The sequence below is a fragment of the Geospiza fortis genome, unplaced genomic scaffold (genome assembly GCF_000277835.1).
Source record: "Geospiza fortis unplaced genomic scaffold, GeoFor_1.0 scaffold138, whole genome shotgun sequence".
NCBI classification, from domain to species: Eukaryota; Metazoa; Chordata; class Aves; order Passeriformes; family Thraupidae; genus Geospiza; species Geospiza fortis.
Window position 1 is genome coordinate 4,898,569 of NW_005054307.1, and position 15,446 is coordinate 4,914,014.

At 35.0% G+C, this 15,446-nt stretch overlaps 1 protein-coding gene across 1 annotated transcript in view; it reads left to right on the forward strand.

The window, feature by feature from the left end:
* The first annotated feature begins 277 nt into the window (after positions 1-277).
* The window catches only part of COL28A1 (collagen type XXVIII alpha 1 chain), a 57,796-nt gene continuing 42,627 nt past the window's right edge, over positions 278-15,446 (forward strand). Inside the window, 11 exon segments of the mRNA XM_005431688.2 lie at positions 278-396; positions 876-1,103; positions 1,105-1,432; positions 2,098-2,118; positions 2,770-2,826; positions 4,067-4,120; positions 4,614-4,655; positions 5,312-5,338; positions 6,432-6,476; positions 9,070-9,114; positions 9,410-9,463. Of these exon segments, the coding sequence (XP_005431745.1) occupies positions 278-396; positions 876-1,103; positions 1,105-1,432; positions 2,098-2,118; positions 2,770-2,826; positions 4,067-4,120; positions 4,614-4,655; positions 5,312-5,338; positions 6,432-6,476; positions 9,070-9,114; positions 9,410-9,463 (1,020 nt within the window).

Below are 15,446 nucleotides of genomic sequence, written 5' to 3' on the forward strand. Positions count from 1 at the left end.
AAAGTCAGTGCTATACCCATATTTCATCTTTAATAAACAGGTTCTACTATCCATGTGAGCTACAGTTGAAGTATTGCTGGTTACTGTGCTTAAACTACCTACACAATGACTTTTTATAATTGTTTTTTATATATTTTCTCTAGAAGTATGGTTGCCACAAATATGTACTTAAAATATCTGCATTTATTTATTTACTTCTATTAATGAGATATTCACATGTGGCTTTTTACTTTTAACAGGAAGGAAAAGTTGTCTATTTGGGATGAAAGTCAAAAAAATGAGGAAAAAATGTTTTTTCTTTTGCTCTATACTTCTGGCTGTGATAACAAACCAGATAGTACATGGGCAAAACAGAAAAAGAGGAAAGAATATTTACTCTCCTATGCCAAAAGATGAAGATAAAACCATTTTCTTAAAATTTCTGATTGACTGTGTTGCATGTATCCATGCATTTTAGCATAATTATTTAGTAATTGATAACTTTCCTGTGAATATGTAAAATGTGATTTATTTTGATTATAAGGGCTGGAAAATACTTTTTGACTATTTGGACATGGATTCCAATTTGATCAATGATTTTCATGGACATGCATATCTCTTAAGAGAAATTACAAGAAACCTGATTTTTTGTTTGAATTTGCATGTGCTAGATGTTCTATACAAAATCAACTAAAATACCAAAACAATTCCATCAAGACCCTAATTTGACGGTTTCCATTAGAATTTCTTGAATTTTTACAGTGGAATTTATCCTTAGAATTTTTACTGGGAAGACAGAGGAATCTTTGGGAAAATTATTTTTTGCAGAGAATTATCTGAAATCTGTTGTGCAGGTGTTCCCATCATTCATAGATGTAACTTTCTTGTTCCCTTACAGGTGATATGTGTCTCATTGATATAGTCTTTATCATAGACAGTTCAGAAAGTGCCAAAAATCAGTTGTTTGATATACAGAAGGATTTTGTTCAAAACATAACTGACAGCATTTTCCAGATGAAGCCAGTTAAGTCCCACATGTATAGTGTCAAACTAGCAAGTATGCAGTTCAGCAGCACAGTCATCATTGATCATCCCTTTACAGCCTGGAAAAATGTCCAGAATTTTAAAAATCAATTCTCTGGGTTTTATTGGCCAAGGCACTTATTCCTATTACGCAGTTTCAAATGCCACTCATCTGTTTAAAACTGAAAGTCGTAAGAGAAGTGTGAAAGTGGCTTTTTTGATGGCTGATGGTGTGGATCATCCAAACAGCCCTAATGTCCAGGGTATAGCCACAACAGCTAGAAGTCTTGGGATTCATTTTGTTACCATTGGCCTTTCTAAGAAAGCCGTCCAAGAAGAAAAATTGCGCATGATATCTGGTGATTCCTCCTCTAAACGTGTCCTGTGCCTGGATGATCAGAATCTGATAGTTGATGTAGCATTGGAACTGGTAAGTTTAAGTTATGCTGATGTTAATATTGTCATGTGTCCATCCTTGGCAGACTTAATTTAATTTTGATTAGGTAAGCCCCGAAGACAGTGCAGAGGGTTTTGCAGTGCCATCTCTGCTACAGCAAGGGTCAGGGCAGATGGAGCTTCCTTCTGCCAGCCGCTCTCCAAGGAGTTGTGTGCTTGGATAATAGTAACTCAGCTGTTCTGATCACATATCCCAGTACACAGAGTGTGTTTCTGAGCGTATGAAAATACTTTAGAAGGTAGCTTGATCTCATGCATAATCACTCGATCCTTCCCCTACATATTTTGTTTGTAGGGCCTTCTAAAAGAAGGTCTCTGATTAGGAAGTCTTTTCACAGTCCCTGTTGTTAGCACTGTGCCTTAATACTGTCTGTTTAGCTATCCCATTAATTCTCATGTCTTGTCTAATCACTGTGTGTCACTTGGAATAACCCTCTCGTCCTACCAAGAACTCCTTTCTGTGTGAGTAGTTCCACAGACTGGTTCTCTCCCATTTGAGGAAGGAGTGAAGGATGAAGGTATTCATCATCTCTACCATTCACCTTGGGGAGTCTATAAACTAGAGAGGAAAAATTAGTACTCTGTTAAATTAAATCATATTTATATTAAAGTAATATTTGTATTTTCTTTCATTTTCAGGAAGCTTTGCTACAGAAGCAGGTAGGGCTTTTGAGCTTTGTGTTTGGTTACTCTTATTGCCACTAGACTTCCCAATGTCTGCTTCTTCTATAACAAAACAATACTTGAGGATTGATCAACCTTCCATATCTGGTTAAATTTTCTGACAATGATCATTTTTTTAAAAATTTCCTGCATTTCTTCTGTCCTTTCTCCTGAGAAATCTATGATGTTAGCTCATTAGTGAGTAATATCAACAGTAAAACATAAAGAACTCTTCCTACAAGAGTGGAATAGGTCTAGGTCTAATGCAAGATATGCAAATTAATTTGTGGTCTTGTTAGAAAACAATAGCAATATTAAAATGGTTCAAAAATTATGTAAGGTTTCACAATACTGTTTACTATGTATATGCTATCTTAAGCATTTGTAATTATTACAGTGACTACAGTCACTACAGTAAGAGATTTATTTTTGTTATAAATAAATCAAGTAATGGATTTTCATTGCTCTATATGGAAGTTTAATGTTGATTATGTGAGAAATAAATATATTAGAATATAATTTATTTCCTATTATTCCACTATTATGTTATTTCATCTGTGACTAGGCAAAACCAAAATTTTTTGCTTTAAAATTTTGCAATAATATATTTGAAAAACATTCTCCTTTATCTTTCCATTAACCTTGTAGTGTGTGCAGAAGACCTGTGAGTGTGAAAAGGGAGAAAAAGGAGACAAAGGTGAAAAAGTAAGTATGTGTTTATTTGAGTAGGCTGAAGAATTTGAATTATAATAAAGATCAAAACTGCATGGTACTTTAATTGGTTACTATGTGAACAAGATATTAGCTGTGCATGCACTGCAAAAAGATTTCTTTTTAGCATGTCGTGTTGGTAGTGAAAGACCACTGTTGAAAGAGGTCAGAAAAAAAATCTATCCGTAGTCAGATACTATCTTGAAAATATATTTTTATGATTGGGTAATAAAACACTGTGGATAAATAGGTGCTTTTCAAGCCCAAATAAAAAAGTTCTTCTTGAATCTTGCAAGGAAAGGGGAAGGAAAGGTCCATTAGACAAAGATTTTCACCCATCACCAGCTTCTATTTTTGTAAGGGGTAAAGGTTCAAAAGTCTGAGGGTAATGGATGTATGAGGAAAGGTCTAAAACTCTGCCTCCAACACTCTCTTTTCTCTTGTGACACTTCAGCACATACTTCTTGGCTCTAGTAAGGAACAGAAAAATGTGAGTTCAGACAGTGGGTGACCTCTCTGACCATTTTTCTGTCTTTAATAGTTCTCCCAGAGACAGGCAAGGTACATTCAGAAGTTTTTTCCTTTCTCCCTATTCTCTAATGGGTCAGCCATACCATTAGCAGGTTATGACACCAGGGCTTATGATTCAATCCTTGTGGATAATGTGCATCTGGATAATGTGCATTAGAACCTCTGTTTGCAATTTAAAATTTTAGATCCAAGAATTTTTAAGTTATTTTATCCAAAATTTTTAGATGTAGCCTGTTATACAGATGTGTATACTCCAAACTTTCTAGTCCCAACCATCATGATCCTCCAAAGAGTAACAAAAAACGGTGCAGTAATTTTTTTCCTTAGGGCTGCTGAATATTGACCCTAAACTGTTCTGTACAGTTTTTTCCTAAGCAGAGAAGATGAGATAGTGGTGGTTAATTGAGAAATGGGAAGGAAGAACTGTGTTTGTTTTATGTAATGCCTTCCTGATTAGATTTTTCAGATGCTCTGTAGAAAATTTATTTATCACTGCATATTGTTTAAAAAATATTTGTAGATACCTTATAATACCAGAATGGGTTTAGCTAAATTAATATTGTGTCACATGTACCATACTTGAATCAGTGGGGGTATTCTACCAAAGCTTATTGCAGGATGATTTTGGACTAAAATATAGTCTTAGACAAGCTGGAGAATTTTATCCTCATAATGATAATAACATTTTCCTGCTGTGTTTCAGGGCAGTGATGGCAGCAAAGGGGATAAAGGTGACCCAGGACCAAAAGGAAACAAGGTAATGTAAATATAAAAGAAATAAAGCAAATTTCTATCCCGTTATTCAAACTACAGAGGTCCATATAGCAAAGGAAAAGTATGTTAAAATAAGTTCTAAATGTTGAGGTTTGCTAGTTTATAGTTAGTCGCTTTAGACATGTGAGATAAAAATTTAAAACTACACTGGTATCAAGAAAACACTGCCTATCATTCCAGTTTTTGTCTGACAGCAGAGGTCTCTGAATATAGCTGAAGACTCTTTAGGTTCCTGAGAGCTTTCTAACAGAACACAGATTCCTTGATCAGAGTGGTTCACTCTAATAACTAAGATTTCAGTCATCTAATGACAATAGTTCAGTTTTCTATGTTAACGATCAGGAAATGTGTATCTTTGATTGTGGAAGGAAGAAGTGTGAACATTACTAAATAGGAAACAACAGTCTTGCTTGTTTAACAGTGTTCTTAGTTTTAGTGAAATACATATTTCAGTTGTATTCCTTTGTTTCCAATAGGGTGATGCTCAAAAAGGAGACCATGGAGAGAAAGGGGAAGAGGTATGTGACTACTACAGTGCTAACTCATATTTTGTCTTTTCACATTTTCTGAACTAAAAATGTTATTTTCGTTTTTTATATGTCTACTTTATTCAGTTATTGAAAGCACCTACACTTAGGCCTGGTTTACAGAAGAATGTATACTGAAAGAAACTGTCTAACCATGTGCTTAAATGTAGAGATGAGATGCTACTGAGAGAAGGAACTTCTGAAGCTCTGTGATTTTGAATTGACTTGCATTAGACTCATCCCAAAGACAGACCTGATAAAAACACTGCATGGTTCTTTGGTTTCTTCTAACACCTGATAATTCTCAGACTTCTTGTTGATTCACCAAGAAAGATTAACAGTACTCCCTGTACAAGAATAACTCAGTTGAAAAGTCCCATTTAAATGGCAGCATGTATCTGCTAGGAGGTGGCAAACTGAGTGGCATATTTACAGCTAATATATGAGTAAAAAATACACAGATTTGCAGAGTATTATATGTTAAACAATTTCAGATAAATATTTTATTGTAGTGAATAGGTAAACTTCTGAAACATAGTTCTGTACTGTGGGGGGGGGGGATTGGGGCTTTTTCTACTTAAATTAGCAGTATGTTAGGCCTTTGCTTTCTCTTTTATGATTTTTTCCTTTTTTCAGTTTTTGAATAGGGAGCTCCTGGCTACAAGGGAGACAAGGTAAGTTTTTTATAGAAGCAGTCTGAAAATAAATTGTCGCTTGCTGACAGTGTATGTGAAAGAATGAAAAAAAGAGTTCTTGTCTTTTTGTCATGAAAGCTCCTGATACAATCCCCAGAAGTAAATTCAAATTTATGTAAATGCTTGCAGACTAGAATGCTGGAAATAAAACAAAAACCCCACAAAATCAGAGACTGTAATCTAAAGATAAAAAAAGTGTCAACGACCTGAAAAAGAGTTTTTGGAAGGAAAAGGAAGTTGTGGGTTGAATAAGAAGTTAAGTGGAAAGAAAGAGAAAACGCTTACTGCAAACACAATGTGACAGCCATCAGCTTTTGAAAAAACTTATCAGAAGGAAGTTTGCTTGTAACCTATTTATAATTTGCAAGGGCTAATGCACGATCAATAAAATTTTCAATATAGTCTCTCCAAGAAGATTAAAAAAACTATGCATTTCAGTGACTTGGAGGATTCTAGACATGGATTGCAAAGGGGACCATCATAGTGAAAAATGAAACAGAGATAATTCTATTTTGACTTTTCTTCATTTGACACTTATATCTCCACATTGTTAATAAAAGCAGTGCCGCTATGAATCTTTGTATTTATTAGTAAAATGCTTCAGTCAATTTTGTGATAAGATTTCATGAAAATGGGAACAGTAGACTCATAGGTCTGCTTTTCATGTGTCTATAGATATGTTAAATCATCAGTGAAAGACTTAATTCTTTCTTCATTCCATGTGTGCAATCTCACAATTGTTACTCAGGAAAATCTCAGACATCACAGTAATGAAATCAGAGCATGGAAAGGATCTCTGGAGGCAGTGCAGTGAGGTGGAAAACTGCAGCAAAACTTATTAGATATTAAATGTATTTTCTTCTGATATAAGTTGGATGTTTTGCAGGCATTTTCAGGAACAACCTATCCTGAGTAGAGCAGATCTTATCTTCTACAGACCATATATAGTGATGTAACTTTTAAGTCCTCAGAGTCAACTAAACCTCTTGTGCTACTGCTTGCAGAGTCTTTAATGCCTGTAGCATAATCAAATCATCTTGTTTAGCTGTGAACCCTTTGATTTCTTATAAAGGGTGAAAGAGGAGAATGTGGAGCCCCAGGACCAAAAGGAGAAATAGTAAGTATAATTTTTATTTGAACTGTTTCATGTTGATGAAGATACCAGAAAATCATAGAACATATTCATAAACACAGCTTGAAAAGACTATTGTAAATTTGGAATGCCTTATAATTCCCTGGTGGTAGAGATACATTCATAGTAGAAGATTTGTAAGAACTAAACCAACTGTTCACCACATTCTTTTTTTCCATTTTGCCTAAGAAATACAGATCATTACCTAAAACAGAAGCTGCCCTGACCACTCCCAAGCCTTGCTTACACAGGACTGAGCATCTTGCAGAGAGCACCAAGTTTATTTTCTTAAAAGTTTAATTTCGATTTGAGTGTATATTGCAATAAAAACAGGTTCTCATTCGACATGAACAACTTTCAGGTCTACAAGTCCATCTGTGCTGATTGATATGAATTCACACTTCTAGCCAGTTCTCCTTTCTTTTTAACCTGTACAGAGTGCAGTAGTGTTGCAAGTGAATACAGATTTTTACCTGGTTTATTTACATTCTGAAAGATGGAATGATAACGGATTGCTAAGTGAGATAATCATGTATCTTGAGTTCATACAAGCAGATTTGTATGAGTCATGAAAACCACTGATTTATAGTTCAAATAGCTAAGAACTACCAATTAGATTGCACTTATCCTTCTACTAAAGCACATTTCTTCCATTTTAACATCCATATTATGTTTACCTTTATCAAAGACCACATTGAAAAGTTTTTGATTTCCTGGAAGTGGCTATTTTATGATTAGTTTCAAATAAGAATTAATAAATATTCATTCCAGAAATATTTATTGCAAAGAAAAAAAGGCATTATATGATAATGAAAATCTAAAGACTGAGAGTATCTTGTGGGATACTGTGGTTCAAAATGGCAGCAAATTTCAGACTTCAGTGAATCAGAAGAGTCTGACATATCAATGGAAAAGGAGAAAGCTGCATCTCTCAGAGCAATAAAGAAAGATCATACCTTTTTTATCCAGGCACGTGAGAAATAGCATGACATTATGTGAAACATCTACTGAGGTAAAAGGAAGATGTTCAGAAGCTGGCAAAGAACATAATCAAAGCAGCCAAGAAATCTGGATATAGAAAACGTGCCAGGGCTGCCAAAAATCTGCTTGCTTCATTTCTGTTGAGGACCGTGCTGAAAAAAACTTTGTCCTCTGATGGGGATCAGTCAGTTCCAGAATTCCCACCTTCACATTCACAAATCCTGAAGACAGAACAAAGTTATGGCTTTATTTTTAAAGAAAGCATTCTAGGCTAGACAAAATCAGACACAGAACACCTATAGCCAGTTGTATGAGAAGCAAATTCAGTATTCTGAGGCTGATCTTTAACTGGTGTGATGGATATTGAAGCATGATTGGGAGTCCAATTTGAAAACGTTGCATTTATGCACTACCACTTTCCAATCTCACTAGTCAGACTGAATCCAGTAGTTTTGGTACTGTATAACAGGGCTTTTTCAAGTGCTGTTCAGGCTTGAAATTCAGACAGTTTCTGTTTGGCTTTGAAATCAGAACTGATTCATACGTTTGTATGCTACAAAAGTAGCCATCATTGTGTCAGCATGTCGTTGTTTGTACCATCCACTGCTTGTGTAGTCAGGCTGGAAATGGGCTGGAGCGGAGTGGGCTTATAGCTCTCTCTGGTGTCTGATGCTTGGCCTGGGAGCAAAGGCCAGGGAGCAGAGAATTGTTTAAAATTTATTGCTCTGAATCTCTAGGGGGGGCAGTTGATGGAGTGTCTGCATAGGTATCACTGCTAAATTTGTCAAGGCTATTAAAAGTTCAAAATGTGACACATCTTGAAAAATGCAGCCGATTTCCAGCAGCTCTGCCCATACAGATGTTTTTAATTAAAAGAAAAGAGAAATTAAAAAACAGTAAATTTGCTCAAAACTATTTTTGCTTTAAAAGTAAATTATAACTACATATTGACTCAAGAGGAAGTGAAATTCTGTAGAATATGCATTATGGTGGCTAAAAAAAAACCAGTGAAGCAGGAAGATTTTTGACTAATCTGAAGTGGTCGTGACTGGTAAGAACTCGTCAAATGGAGAAACTTAGTGGAATAAAAAAGCATTTTAAATGTATTTAAATGGCATTTAAAACTTTTTGGGTGCATTTTTAATGGATTTTGTGAACTATTAGTGTGATTCTGCCAGGCAAGTGATTAATCTGATTAATCAGGAGTTTGAGTTAGTGAGACAAAGTTATCTGAAGTTATTCTGGTATAGACATTACAGCATTTTTATTAAGAATTCTGTATCTAATATGCTTCTCAGAATTAAATTTTAAGAACTGTATCAAATAAAAACTTCTTAATCAAATAACTAAATGTTAATTAGACATTCACTATGCTTGTTGTATATGAAAAGCATTGTAACCAAATATTGAGGGTGGAATGTAGCAGACAATTACTGAACACAGTATGAGAACAGCAGTACTCTGGTGAGAAGATAAAGTCTCTAGAAAGTGCTTGAACAGAGATTTGAGCCATTACATGTACATGTCAAGTGCTTGACATTTGAAAGCAGATTGGAATTTCCTTTTAATCTGATAATTGAATCTATTATTTCCTCAGGGTTTGCAGGGCTCTGTGGGCCCTACAGGACCTCGGGGACCTCAGGTAAGGGAACTAAAAGCTACCAAATAAAAAGGAAAGATTATATTCTGTAAGGTTCTTCTGCTTACAACCTGTTAATTCTGTGAAAAACAACCATGTTTTTCTGCTGGCCCTGATTTTTAAATATTAACAATATTCAATGTATTGGGCACTTCACAGGGTATGATGCAGAAAACTCTTGTCCTTTAGAACTTAGAATTGTGCTATATTATAATGTACTCCATTCAAGGGAAATAAAACCCTAACATTTATATGTGTCTTCAAAGAGAGTTCATTCTTTGCTTTGACTTTTTCATAGGGTATCAGGGGAGATCCAGGTCAGCAAGGCCCAAAAGGCATCCAAGGAAACAAGGTAAGTTTGTGTATGTGTCATTGAATATGTCATTTATATAGGGAGAGAGGACGCAGAAGTTCTATAGAACCTTTATAGTCTACCGTCCTTTTTCTCAGTAGTTTTTTTTACTAGTGGTGTTATTTGCACAGCAATAATGTCCCCACATGGGTGGTGCACCATCATGTGATGAAGGCTTGGTGTTGTTGGCACATGCACCTGCTTTCTTATCTGGGTCTCCGAGAACATTTTGTAAGAACATTTCTCCAAGGACATCCACGATAGGATGCAACCAAGGATCCTCCTAGAGCCCCAGCACTTATGTCAGAATTTCAATCACCTGAATATGTCTTGACTTTCACCATCACTTGGCGATTCTTTCTAGAATATTTTTGCCTACAATGCCTGTGTTTAAAGATTTTAAGTATTTCTAGATGACGGTTAAGACCTTCAGAGTGTTTATTTATAATAATTTTTAATTGCTCGTGTGCTGTATAAACTCAGGACAACTTTGAAATTGGTCAAGGTAGGAGATTTTATGACAATTAATGCCTTAGTGATATTTAAAATGGATAATTTAGAGTTAATGACTACACATTGTCAAGCAAAATCAGTTGGATAAAGTGTGTGATTAATTTAGGAAGTTTTCTGGTTTGCAAAATTTTGGGAAATTGCTTTATGTGAATATGGTTACCTTGCCCATGGGAGAATTATTAACATCAAAGTTTGGCACAGAAAGATCTTCCATTTATCATTTTGATACAAAGACTTTCTACGACAGGATCATTGATCGCCTGGCTAACAACCTAAGTTATACAAGACAAATTAATTAATACAAAGCTGCTTTGTAAAAGATGCACTATATAAACACTCGTGTTTTGTTTCGTAGTCAACAATTTAATTAGAAAATTCACAGAAATAAATTTAGATATGGGAAACATTTATTATTAAATGTTTGGAATATTGTCATCTATCATGATTTTCCTTCTCCTGACAAATGCTTTTTCATACATCTCATTTCTTCATCTTCTCAAAAAAATGTTTGATTGGGAAAGCCACTGCAGAGTACTTCAGAAGTGGAAAAAGAAATAGGATGAAGTTTGAAAGAAACTATTCATCCATGTGGTGGAAAAATCATGTCTCTCTCTAACTTCAGCACAGCAAATGACTGTAATTTTTTTTATCTGTCATTTCACACTGATGGGTCCAAGACAGTAGAACTAGATATTTCTATTATATGCAAAACCATATTTGTTGAATCTAGTATGTTCTCCTGTCAGTCTCTTCACATATTTTCATGGCTGCAAAATACATACATCTTTCTCTAGAATCCATCTACATGGATACAATATTATTATCTGTTGTTAGGCTTTAGCTGCAGATTTTCAGTAAGAATGAGAAACTTCCCTCTCTTATCAGCTTTCAACTTCCCAGCCTGCTGTTTAAAGTCTGTAGTCAAGATTTTTCTATGCTCAGACATCTATAATAATAAAAATACTGCCAGACAAGTTTAGCTAATACATGTAGATAATTATACTTAAAGAGTATGGAAGAATCATATGTATGTTTAGGGGTTTTCTCTTGTCCATATCTAATGCCAAAGCTAGCCTTTGGCATTTTGGAGCTTATTTGAGATGAGTGAAAAATGTTTTAATGATCAGTACAGGTAATCAGTGGTTGTTTTCAGATTAATAAACAGCCATTCAGCTAGTAAAGGTCAAGGCCTTTTTTGGTTCAGACACATAGCAGTCTTTCCAATATTTTTTGTCCTCACAGAAGGATTATTAAAGTGCTCTTTTAAAATTAGTTTTCATGACACATAATGCAATATCTCTGAAAAGTGGCAGGTATTTATAATAGCCTTGGATAAAATAAATTAATCTATTCTTTGTACAGTTCCTTGGCCTTTCCATTCTAATACTTTCTGCTTTTTGAATTGAACTGGTGACTTCCTCTTAGCGGCATTGGTACTGGTGTGACATAACACAGAACACTGCTGCTGAACTTTTATTCTCTGTTACTGGGCCATGATGAGGTTTGAAAGAATAGATTCAGTTCCTCAAAATACAAACTCCAGATCAAGCTCAGCCGACAGATAGTTTGGGTCTCAGTTGTGGAGTGCCCAGTCCACTCACATAGCTGGCTGGCTCGGTGCATCCCACACCTCTGTAATGTGGATTAAGGGTATGGATGAATCCTCTCACTTTGCAGTGCCAGGTGGCAGACACAAGTGGGGACAGTGTCATCTGGGTGCTGTCTGGGTGCCACTGGCTCTGGAAGCCACCAGCAGGAGAGGCTTGGCGGCATTGCACCTTCAACTAATTCAATTCAATTTGCCTGAAGCAAGGTAGCATGGTGTCCAGAAACATTATCCAAGAAATTACTTAAAGGAACTTCTCATTCTTTGCTTCTGTTATTCATATGCATTTTCTTATTCTCAAGCTGCTGGCTAATCTTTCAATGTGAAGTTTCACTGACTGCACAATACTTTCCTTCCAGTGATACTGCTTTATTTTGTTGACAGGAGTGAGTTGAAGCTCTCTAAGTTACACTGCCTGCACGGAACAGCTTTCCACTGACAGGAGCTCAGCCAACCTGTGACCGTGCAGACATGAAAGTTTAGGAGCTATCATGTGGAGCTGAATCGCATCCTTAACCTCTTAGTCTTTCTAATGCACTTCGTAATCAATCCTTACCTTTAATAATTTCTTTAATATACAAGCAAATTTCATCACTTTATTCCACCTTCTTTTCAAACGATGTGTGAATATGTTGAACAACATACATCCTGTCCAGAAGGCAGCTCAGTGTGGCATTAACCAGAACCAGGTTTTGCCATTATGCAAATTTTTAATTTTTTTTTATTCGCAATCCTGCAAAATTCTAACATTGCAAAACCACCTAAATAATCTTAGTACCATACAAAAACATTATCCATAAAGAGGCTGAGGCACTTAAAATGAGACATTTGAGCTCCATTTTTATTTTAAAAACCATAAAAACATGATGATTGTGATGATGATGATGATGATTATTATTATTATTACTACTAATTTACCTGACTAAATACATTTCCATTTAACCAATACTAAACTGTTCACAGTTCACATGTTAACAGTAAACTTACAACACAGTATTTAATGACTTTAGGAGAAAAACATTAGAGGGTTACAGGGTACTTCATTCCGACAATTAGGAATGGGGAACTGGAAATTTTCACTGTGTATATCCTGTGTTCTGAACTAGAAAACTTGGTCCTGTTTCCGGAGCAAATCCCGAGCAAAGAACAAAGATTCTTCTGCTTGTTTCCTGGTTTACTGACTTTCTATTGCCCATTGACAAGTTTCATACAAAGATGTTAAATTTATCAAAGAAAACTATTTTTAAAGCCAAATTCTATGCTGTTTTGTGTGTTTCACTAACTTGAAATACCAAAAGAAATACTGTTCACACCTGTGCTTTTTATTTTCTTAGACATTTGCTTCACTTTAAGGCAGTCTTCAACTTTGTCAGCCATCACATATTATCTATACTGTAACATAAAATAAAAACTTGGATCAAAGTGTACCTCATTCAGCTATAAAACTTAAAGAGAATTACAAAGAAAACCAATAGGAAAAAAATTCACACAGAGATAATTAATTTAATTTGCAGAACACCAATTTATGACCCTGGATCTAAGGTAAAGGCATTCAACTCTTGTCATACTGCAGCTTATATGAGCAAGGAACTCAGATTTTGTGTTCCTTGTCTCACTAAGAATTCACGGGTGGCCCACGATACGATTTTGCTGGATGATTCAACAATTTCCAAAACACAGAAGACACTATCTCACTTAGTAAAATACTAAAAATAGAAGAAACGGAAAGTTGGCAAAGAGAAAAGCCATGCTACAGTTGGTTCTGCTCTGTTAATATAATATAGTCCATCATAAGCAGTAATGCCCATAAAGATTATCCAGTGAGAATCCCATCTGTTGTCTGACTTTCCCACTAGTCTGATTTCTGTCATTTTCCTATTAGGTTCTACATATCTCTTAACTCAGTTGGTTAATATGATTAAAAAGTATCTGAACTGATTACTTCATGCCTTTTGCTGGATTTACCAACATATTGTTGTGTTTTCATTAAAATACAGCTTCGCCCTTCAATAGCAGTACAACCCTGGAAAAATCCAACATTCTAAGACAGAAGGACATAATTCATCTTGATTTCCTCTCCAGGAAAGAAACAGAATCATCATGATTTTAATTGAAAACAGAGTTCTAGTAATCAATGTAGCATTTTTGCAAAACTAAATTGGGGTCCCCTAGTATTCTCAGTGTTGAATAAAAAATTTATTTTAGACATGCATATATCTATTGATTTACTCAGACTAGTTGACATTTTTTTGTCTCTTTTAAATTTATTTTCAGATGCTTAACTAATATTTATTTCAAAAAACCCAAGCCAACAACAATGTATTCTATGCTATTGCACCAGTAAGGTTCCATAAGAGTAAATTCAACATAATTTTTGAAGATTTTTTTTAAATTGAGGACAATCATAATGACTATTCATAAATTTCAGTGAATAAATTACAAACCAAATTATATGGTTATAGATTATAAAATTGAGGCGTAAAGTCCATTTATGACCTGTGTTCCACTCATAAAGAAGTGATGAGCAGGGAGTACTTATGGTTATTGTTTCAGAATTGACTTTGTGCTTATCTAAAATCTTGAAGCAGCTACTAGATACAAAGTACATGTTTCTAGAGATCTCAATATATTCATGGAAAGGCTGAGAATGACATTCTTAAAATCCACTGCTCTGGTAAGGAACCTCTCTGGAAAATTTGATTTGTGTAGTAAGATTTTCAATTAAAGGTTAAAGTTTTATGATCAGACATATATTCAAACTTCTAAGGAAAAGGTTAAGTTTGAATGTGGACATTCAAAGCAGTTTTTCCCATAAAATCATCCTGGGACAACTCTGTAAAAAATCCATCGTTGCATATTTTCCTGAATACATTTCCCAGAACAAGCTACTAAGGGATCTGCTTCTTCTCTGATGACATATGAATTCTTTCCTCACTTATGTGGCAAGTTGCAACTTTCCCAGAAGACTGGAAGAAAGTCCAATTTTCCTATGAACAAGTTTAGTTCCTAGATGTCTCAACTAAGAAATACAAAATATCAATAATATCTGTTAAAATATCTAAATCTATTTGCATTGTTGTTGCTAATGTTTACTTTAAAGGTAAAATAATTAAATTTGAAGGATTTTTTTTTTTTTTACTGTTGCTTGATCATTATCACATTGTAGACTGAAATACAGTGTGTTGGTGTTCCTTACAGTATGTATGGGCTTTCTGAAAAGGAAAGAAATTATTTATACTCACACTAGCTGGAAATGGTAAGTTCCCGGCTTAAAATGGTACCATTTCAATATGTAGAAACATTAAGCTCAGATCAAGTGTAATTTTCCTTCCCATTGCTCAAGATGATACTACATGTCACCTGAAGGAAAATCACAATAAGGGGAGAAGAAAGAATGTGAGCAAAGCATTAAACAAAGACAATTATTGCCAAAAAGCTTTTTGGAAGAGCAGACTTTTCTTTTTACATGTAGACATCATGTGATATTATTGCCAGAGCTTAATGGTTTTCATAAATTCCACATTACCTGTTGCACCAAGACCACAGAAGATAAAACCCAGATTTGTTAATAGCCATTTGAAGTTTGAAACATTCAGTCTTTAGAACAAGACTGCATAATTTAAGTTTCCAAATTTTGCATGTTGTCTGCTAGAAGATTGAGTTTCTTTCTCCATTAATATTCAGGCATCCTCTTCTATCCATAAAAAGGTGTTTCACAGAACAATATTTTCATACTACCCTACATTACTTTTATCTCCCTACCCCACCACCTAACAGTACCATACCTGCAGCAACAGCTCTTGCAAGGCACATGACACCAGTTATTGGAAGGAAAACGGTGTAATGTTTTTATCACAGTTAAAA